Source organism: Trachurus japonicus, chromosome 1 (assembly GCF_045865225.1).
Source record: "Trachurus japonicus isolate A0001 chromosome 1, Traja_1.0".
NCBI lineage: Eukaryota > Metazoa > Chordata > Actinopteri > Carangiformes > Carangidae > Trachurus > Trachurus japonicus.
In genome coordinates, this window is record NC_140907.1 from 18,399,123 (window position 1) to 18,408,198 (window position 9,076).

General features: G+C 40.1%; 1 protein-coding gene across 3 annotated transcripts; it reads right to left on the reverse strand.

Annotated features, from left to right (window-relative positions):
- Positions 1 to 2,178: 2,178 nt before the first annotated feature.
- On the reverse strand, positions 2,179 to 7,805 carry ankrd49 (ankyrin repeat domain 49). 3 transcript variants are annotated; one of them, XM_085778280.1, is made up of 3 exons: positions 7,679 to 7,805; positions 5,939 to 6,169; positions 2,179 to 3,035 (listed from the first exon to the last, which is right to left on the reverse strand). In XM_085778280.1, the coding sequence occupies exons 2-3, from the start codon at positions 6,164 to 6,166 to the stop codon at positions 2,559 to 2,561; spliced, it is 705 nt and encodes a 234-aa protein (XP_085634406.1). In that variant the 5' UTR covers positions 6,167 to 6,169; positions 7,679 to 7,805; the 3' UTR covers positions 2,179 to 2,558. The 3 variants fall into 3 exon arrangements, with proteins under 3 accessions (XP_085634406.1, XP_085634396.1, XP_085634416.1); XM_085778270.1 differs by having other exon boundaries at positions 2,387 to 3,035; positions 5,939 to 6,173; positions 7,679 to 7,800; XM_085778290.1 differs by lacking the exon at positions 7,679 to 7,805 and adding an exon at positions 6,887 to 6,895 and having other exon boundaries at positions 2,387 to 3,035.
- Between the last annotated feature and the right edge of the window lie 1,271 nt (positions 7,806 to 9,076).

The window sequence follows — 9,076 nt, forward strand, 5'->3', positions numbered from 1 at the left end:
TAAAGATTACCTTGACTTGAAAATTGTATATATTAATATCTCTACATAAATATATACAAATATATTTGTATATAGCTATTTTACTAGTTTTAATATTCCTTGTGCTCTTGCATGTCCTCTGTATAAAATGATCCTTTAAGCCTTAACAACCCAGAGCCATTTTATGGTCTGATGTTAGTTTATTACTTAAATACAAAGAATATCATGCACAGCAGGTGCTTTCTGCAAATGTGCCTTTGACATTAACTGCATGAGACTTCACCACAGGGCAGTTTCCCTGCAGGTAAATATGTCTTCACTTAATTGTAAATCCTTTATTGGGAATACCTCATTAGGATGCACTCGCCCATCTTGTTCTCAAAGGCGTCCTGAACAAAAATAATACAATTCTAATAAACAATCTAGACACAACCTCTTAGAAAACATCTGTAGTACCTGAATAATTACATGACAAATGGGCCCACGCAGAGCACAATAAAGGATGTATTATTACTAGTTACAATCGTAATAGTATTATTATCATTGCTGAGGAAGACAGGACATTCCTGAAGACGTGGAATGGATTTTATAGATTAGAAATTCTCTGGTAGATTATTTCTAGTGTGAGAAAGCATAGAGGCCTGTTTACCTGTTTCGCCTTGAGAGATTTTGAGCTGGATATTTGAGCCTGACATAATTGGATAACTTCACCTGGAGAAACATTTTGTTTAGACAGGGGTCACGATTAACAACTCGGAGACATCACACAGATGCCAAAGAGTTGCTTGAAAATCCCTCAAATACACATACGAGTGTTCTGTGACGGCAGAAAGAAACTGTGGCGTGGGTTTAGTTGAACTGCTGCCCTTTCTCTTCTATGCAGAATTTGAAGACATGAAAGACATGAAAGATCAGTATTTATCTATTCAGAGCAAGCTTGGACCGGCAGCATCTTGTCGTCTAAAAGTATGTTTGACAAAATAAGTGGAGCGATGATGAAAATCAGCTATATAAATATGTCTGTAAATATAATATGTAAATATGTCTTGGGCAGTTGAGAAGCAAAACAGGCATCACCTTGACATGTGCAGATGGTGATAGACTTCCACTAATTTCAGCAAAAACAGTTAAATAACTGGTAAAATGCTGTTGCAATACATATTGAAATAACTGTAGCAGAATGATTTCTTAAATCATATTTCTGTTAAGATATTAGAGAAGTCCAGACTCAAGAGATTCTCATTTTGTTTGATTGCTATTCAAACATGACACCTGACAGTTTTATATTTTATAAATAAATTATATTTTTGGCCGTTTTGCCTTTATTCAATAGTCCGAGAGAGACTGGAAATGGAGAGGGAGGGAGAGAGAGGGGGAATGACAAGCAGCAAAGGGCCGCCCGAGCCAGGATTCAATACGGGGCCGGCTGCAGCGAGGACTAAAGCCTTTGTATATGGGGCACCTGCTCTACCAACTGAGCTAAATGACGCCCCGACACCTGACAGTTTTAATGAGACATGATGAGCCGACTTACTGACATCAGCTGTGTTGACATAGTGACAGAAGCTATTAAAAAAACTACTTCATGTTGCATTGTGTTGCTTACAGTCATCTGACATTCTCTAATCACGATTTTCTAATATTATCCCAAAGATAAGCTTAGGCGCTCTATCAGTAGCATTCTGTGACTATATTTTGGCTTCAACAGAGGTTTAAAAATGTGGGCTGACTTCACACAGAAAAAGTAAAATTTCATGATGGCATTCACACCGGTCCTTGAGGATTCATATTCAAGGTATATACAGTACAAATATAAACACACACCACTCAGTTGAGGTCAGAGCTACTGCCTTTATAAATCTACCGTACTATAGTGAATCTCAAGGATTTCTGCAACTAAATGTGTTCAAAGGTAAAATGTGGGATTATACTTGAATACTTATTGAATATTTGTGTTCCAACCTAGTTCTATTCATCTAAGTATAGTGGCCTTTTATTCCAACAGAGTCAGCAGTCACGGAAAAAACATTTAACCTGTAATCTGCAAAGCTTTCACAAATTCAGAAGGCTTCTTAAGGTATGCAGCTGCTGTATGCTCCTCTGGTTCATTGGAATAAAAGAGTTATAAAAACCAGCAGCTAAATAAAGAATATAATGATGAGATTCTTGTACAGTATGGAAGGGGGAAAAAAAGAAAACTGAGCAGAACAGGCTATATCTACCACACAAAAGCTGGAAAGAAAAGCAGGAGTGGATCAGATTTTCAAAGATCAATGATGCAGAACAAAATAACTCCAAGGATGCAGCCTTCGTTTATTATCTCGACTTTCAACAAAGCTTTGTTTTTCAAGGAAACATGCAGGAGATTCACTGTATTCAGCTTCTTTAATATAAACTCTTCATGCTTGTCATATGAAACCTTATACTGTATCTGTGAGATCTGGACTGTTGGTTGGACCAAAGAAATGTGGACTGATCAAACTCACTAAAAGGCAGATTACTCAATAATGACATAACAATGGCCATAATGTAAAAAAAAAAAAGAAGAAGTGAGAATTGATTTGCATTTTTGATTGCGTTCATGACGCTGCCACCACATTGACACAGTCCTCCGCCATCTCAAACAGGAAGTGGTGCGGACCACTGCGACGGGCCACCTGACCGGCCGTCTCGCTGCTGCTGCTCTGGAGCGTCGGCCTCAGGTGTCGTTGGGAGAGGAGCAGCTCCAAAGTGTGTGCAGAGTCTGTTCTTGTGGAGCTGGTGCGGGAGGCAGCCAGGTGTAGGGGTGTGAGCCCACCATTGGTCTGTCCATTCAGGTCAGCTCCGTGCTGCAGGAGCACACTCACCACGGTGACGCGGCTCCAGCAGCAGGCGCTGTGAAGGGGCGTCCAGCCGTCCATGGTGCGAGGGTTGACTTTAGAGCCGGCAGCGAGTAAGGCAGACACAACCTCCACGTGGCCGCTGTATGCTGCGCGGTGCAGCGGAGTGTAACCGTCCTCATCACAGCAGTGCACCAGCAAAGGATCAGTCGTTAACAACCTGTGGACTGTTGGAAGCTGGAGGAAAAAACACAGATATGCTCTGGGTGAGGAAATGACGAACCTACTACTACTTGGAATTGTTCACTCATCACTCTGATAATTTTAATCCTGTTCAAACCATTCATGTGAGTAATTTCTTTCCTGTCTGTGATTTAAAAATCCCAGACTGCAGTATCTTCTATTCTGAGAAAATTCTGTGCTCGTCCACTCGCGCACATTCATCAGTAATTCTATTCTATTCTTCAATCTGACCATCTCAAAGCGAGGCAGACCTGAACCCTTGCTGGAAGTAGTAAAAAAAACTTAAACTACACTGATCTTCATCAGACATATGGACATTTAAATGTAATCTCAATAACATCTGGCCACTAGTGTTGCTTTAGTGTTTGGTGTCTGATTCCTGTGACAGAAGCCCTAACTGAGTTATACCAACATGAGTCAATGATGAAAAGTAATAAGCCAGCTGGTTGCTATGGATATACATATCCCCATGCATAATCTAAACTGTTGCTCAGAAACTCAGAAACGTGAATAGTGTCATCACTCACGTCTGAGTTATATCTATTGCTTGTCTCGTCTGTGGCTCCCTGGTGGTGGAACCAGCCAAAGCTATCAGAGCAGGACGTTCACCTTTATCTCGGAGAATCTCTTGAAGACTCATCTCCTCTGAGAGCACTTGCTCGCCCATCGCCTCTAACACCCTAACAAGCCAAATAAACACATACTGTTCCTCCTAACACTCCTAATCTCTTTACGTTTATCGAATAGATGTCATACTCAGTAGTTGTACAATGGTGTCTCACTGCACTGATGCTTGGGTCAATGTCAAATGTGCAATCAAGTTTGCACACGTTTTTACACATGCAAATCTTTAGGCCCTTAGTGTCATCTCTCACTTGTACATTGCTTTGGATAACAACGTTTGACAAAGGAATGAATGTAAATGCATGTACACTGTATTCAACTAGCATGGCCTCAAGGACACACATGCATACACCAGAAACAAGAATTATAAACATTTCTACTCAATGCAGAGTCAGTAATTTACAGCATATCAACAGGAGTAATAAGGAGCAGTAATGTATGCAGTCACAGTGTGACAAGAACAGGAAGCTCTCATAACAAAAACAAATCTCGAAGAACAGACTGATATGAATGTAATGCATTACAGAAACAACCACACATTATAGATATAAATACTCACATGGAAATAAATTAACAGTTTGGAATAATTTTATATTCTATTATCTTTTCTCCATGCAATAAATATAACCAATTTCTGTTAAATTGTGTGTTGAGGCAACTGTTACATGGGAAAACCTATGTACTTTTTTTTCACCCATGTGGAGAGTAATTATCTGCAGGGTGCAGTGTTTTGTTTTTTTATGTTAGTGCCACTTAATGAAACTGTCCAAGAGAAAAAGATGCGTTTGTTTTCGATCAACTGTTCTCCTTCTGTGTAATTAATTGTCTCGTGGTGTGCATAGTCACACAGCTTTTTCATTTCTTTTTCATTTCCATCCCTCGGCCTAGTTTCTTGCCTTTCTTTACAACTGCATGTTGACCTGCAGTAGGGGACAGCCGTGTACTCTCTAGTGTTCATTCATGGCACATGGGTACATACCAATCTTTTAAAGGTTTCTCTTGGATCATAGATCAAAATTGGCACTAAACTCTACTAGTATTGTGAGAGGGCAAAAGAAGGAAAACAGGACACTTCTGCTTTGCATAAAATCATTTTTAGTTGCACAAAATAAGTTAGGAATGTTAATGTTAATATACTAAGTTTCTTAATATTGTTAAAATAACTCTAAAAAAGCTAACAGGGTTTTTTTAAACCTTGTTATTGGGCATCAAGACTTCAGTGAGCAATGCTGCGTACTTTATTCATAATCAGCATTCATAGCCGTCAATCTCTCAGAAACATTTGTTAAGCTCTAATGGCTCTTTATTAACTGAAATAAACTGATAATATCAGAAAAGCAAGCGCACAAGCAACATCCGAGTTACTGACAGAATTACACAATAATTGCATGTGCTTACACAATCATGTGCTTGGCAGTTTATGTGAGGCAGGGAGGGATCATGACTGTCTCTCTGTTGTGACCAAGGAGTTCTGCTTTCAGTACAACCATCATCTTCAATACACTGTGCCAAGATATGACTTTGATGAGTGGCCGTAACATTACACATTTTAATAAGCAGTGGAAGATTTAGATTAGGAAGATTTATATTTTTTTGTCAATCCGATCTACTGTATTACTATTCTTACTATTTTCAGTCTTTGTTAGTCTCAGTCATATTTAGTTAATCCCAACTGATTGTAATTTAAAAACTTAAACTGTCGTGACACTGAAAGCCAGCAGCTTGATTACCACGTGTGTTTCTCTGCCCTCCAGACCTGACAATTAAATTCTCCCCTGCAATTAAAATTACCAGCTTCCGGAGTAATTCGGTTTTTTTTCCCCCCGAGAAACAATCACATTAACTTCATGGCATGGCAGCTCATTGGTCAGCACAATTAGAAGGTCCTACATTCATACAACACCAGTGCTTTTCTCTGTGGGTTGGTCTGTCTCTTTGTTTCTGTGTGTCCTGCCAGCTCAAAAGAAGCGCTGAACAAACTGTAATAAGACTGAATGAGCACTCATATTTATACCTATATGCTGAATGGTCACTCCCAGTAAATGGTCATTAAAGTATGATGGCTTTTAATGATCTTTTATGCATTTTTTGGGAACAAATCTAGGCTGTTTTTCAGGGGTATTGACCTCTACCTTCAGCCAGTGACAATATATGCAAAGCCTGCGTAAAAGTGGGGCCACTGACTGACTGCCCTTGTAGCAGTCATCTCAACCTCCAGCTCAACTTAACCTCTGCTTAACACAGGAGTAGCAAAACAAGTCTTAGTCACTTACGCGATTATGTTCTGCTGCCCACAGTAAGAGCTCTGCCGGTTTGTCTTTGAGAGATTCCTCCTTTTCTAGATACCAGTCCTCACTGTGGCTCGCCTCCTCTTCCTCCTCCTCCTCTTCCTCGTCGTCCTTATTCCTGCTACTGGACCACAGGCTGCTGGCCCCACGGGGGATCAGATGCCCATGTGTATTCAGAAGCTCAAGCTGATTAAACTCTTCAGGAAACTCCATCACCTTTCTTGGAGGGAGAGAGAGAGAGAGAGAGAGGTGGTATTGCTGACTAATATTCTCTATCCAGTGTATTTTTAAAAAAGCATATTAAAGGTAATTTAAAATATTCACTCTGGCCATGAAAAGCTAAACTGCCACAGGATGCCTTTATTGCTCAGTTCAGTTGTCAGTTGTTACCTTGATTCTGACTACTGGCCTTTCTAAATCTGGTTTTAAAACATTCATCTCGTCATTTTTGTTGCCAAATTAGGATTCATTACAAAGAAAAAGGAGAGGATATGCCCGCACACTTGCTGGTAGCCAGTAGCCACATAAGATTTCTTTATTATACCTTGAGTCTGACGGAGCTGCCTGACAGTTCCTTCTCAGTCCGTTAATGCTGAAGCAGAAATAATTCACATAGTTTTATGTCAGGAGGAGGATTTAGATTCGTTTAGATGAGAATCGATCAGTACTGTTTCTCATCAGTCCATGTCCATCATTTACACTGCCCATCCAAAATAAAGTCACACACTCTAATATTTTGTTGGACTGCCTGTAGCTTTGTTTACGGCATGCATATGTAGCATTGTTTCGATAACCTTCAGCAATGTCACAACAACATTCATTTCTGTCCAGAGTTGTATTCATCATCAAAGATTCTCAGTGGGGTTAGGCTAAGGGCTGAACTCTGTGTTCACATTGGACCACATTTCTTCCTTGAAGATGATGGTTCCCCACTATCCTTCCAGTTTTTAATAATGCATTGGACAGTTCTCAGCAATCTCCTGATGTTTCATTTGCTTGATGCATGCCAATAATTTGATTCACATCTTTCCACTGCTACAGGATGTGTCTTCTGACATGGTTGTTGAAATGAGACTGCATCAGTTAGGGTTAAATAAATTGAAAAGCTAAAACATAATCATCCATGCAGTAAATATCCAATGGGAGGCTCTTTTTCAGTAACTAAACTATACAACAACAACTAACAATATTGAAGCTGTTATGGTAGCACTGTTCAGTGGGTTGTTTCACACAAGCAAAGCAGGTGTAAAAGCAGATATCAGATATGGATGACTTCTGATAGAACATGTAAATAGACAGTCAAAAATAATCGGATACAGGCAACAAATCGGAATTGGGCATCAAGGACTCTAGTGTAAAGACTGCCTAAATTCACCTGACCTGTTTATGTAGTTTGGTTGAATTCACAGCAATGATTCGGCTAGTGTTGCCTGAATCACTGCCCAACGTTTCTGTGTGTTGCTGGTGAAGTTTACACGTTAAACGCTGTCTAATTTACATTGACGTTAAGTTACACACAAACATCTCGTTGACATTAGCGGTTGAAGCTAACACACACCGAGCAACACGTAACGTTATCGTATCAGAACAGCATCTACTCCCACTCGGTTACGAAGATTTAACCAACATGCTAACTTAATCGCCTAGAGTTCATTCATTGTTTTCCCTTACGGTGTCAGTGGTTTAACAACTTAAAGGAATAAAGCACAAGAGTTTCCCCCGTACCTTCTGGTTTTGCCGGTTGTAAACAAATCATGGGCTAGGGTAGCAAAGACCCATGGGATACGTAGTTGTTTTTCAGGTTAGCGTCAGTGATATTTCCCGTCAAAAGACTCAACTACCCATAGATGCTTGCGGTGGGTTTTTTTTTTTTTTAATTCTTTTTCGTGGACGTAATTTTCAGTGGTCAAGATGCGGTATGTGCAGTTTGCTGCCACCTCCTGTCCATCATAAGCATTAAACGACTTTTAAAGATGGCTGGGGGAGAAAAAAAACACATCACCAAGTGAGGTCTATGAAGCGTTGGGTGTGTTTATATATCCATTAAAATACTTTTGTTGAGAGGATAGATAATCTTAGATGCAGACCTCCATTAACACAGCTTTTTTTTTTCATTGAAGTAGTGCCGAGGAGATTTTAGCCGAGAGTTAATCCATCAAAAGGAAAGCACAAAACACAAAGAAGGAAAAGAAAAGAAGAAGACAAGAAAGACACAGGCTTAGGCTATAATTAGACAACATTATGTTCCATCAGCAAATGCACTCAGTTCGATAAAACCTGCCTGGCATTTATTTCGTTTTCCTTTTTTTTTTATCATAAAGATTGCAAATTTATCAGAATATGCCATTTCCAACACCTTACACTGCAGGTGCTTTTTCCATAATAACCCCTAAAAGGCTGCAAGTCTATGTAAGCCCTGATAAGACGTTTTGCAGCATTTTTGTGCATTTATCCAAAGGCGATTCATTAACACAATACAAAACAGTGCAACTACAATTCAGTAATAACTTCGATTTATGTGAAATAGCTGTGGCACACATTATAAAAGGAAATATTATCAAAGCCCTTTCACAGATGTACATAACACCATCAAACCGAATTAGATGAAATACTCTAAACCCTGTGTTGTTTAACTTTAACAGTGCCAACTGCAGTGTTGGGTCACTATTGGAAATGTGAAACTAACAAAAGCACTGGAATACAAACCTTTTCAAACTAAACAAAGATTCTTTTGAAATGTTGCACGGACTCTTTTCCTTGCAACATTTCAGGACAGCTTGAATTTTTGTAATTCATTAAAGTGATTTGCATTTCCAGCCAAAGCAGTCATCATAAATTAGTCACTGCCGCTATCTCCTGGGTTGTTGGATAGCAGTATGGTAATGAAGTAGCACCAAGTCTCAGGGCTCTAGTTTCGTCGACCAGGTGAAGTCTGTGATCAGCGCAGCTTCGCCACGCCAACGAGGCGTGTCCAGGTCCATTTCGCAAGATTGGTGGGCCGCGCAGTCAGACTTAGACCGGCGCAATCCCTCCCCTCGTCCCTCCCACCGGCGCAAACGGCAAAGAGGGAGGAGAGAGGGCGGGAGGGAGACAGGAGGAGGAGAGAAAGGCGTGGAGTGGGTT

Coding starts and splice junctions, on each gene's coding strand:
- ankrd49 (XM_085778280.1), bottom strand. CDS start 6,166: ATGGAGTTTCCTGAAGAGTTTAATCAGCTTGAGCTTCTGAATACACAT. Junction 3,036..5,938: donor GGGCAGCAGAACATAATCGC/GTAAGTGACTAA, acceptor TTTTTCCTCCAG/CTTCCAACAGTCCACAGGTT.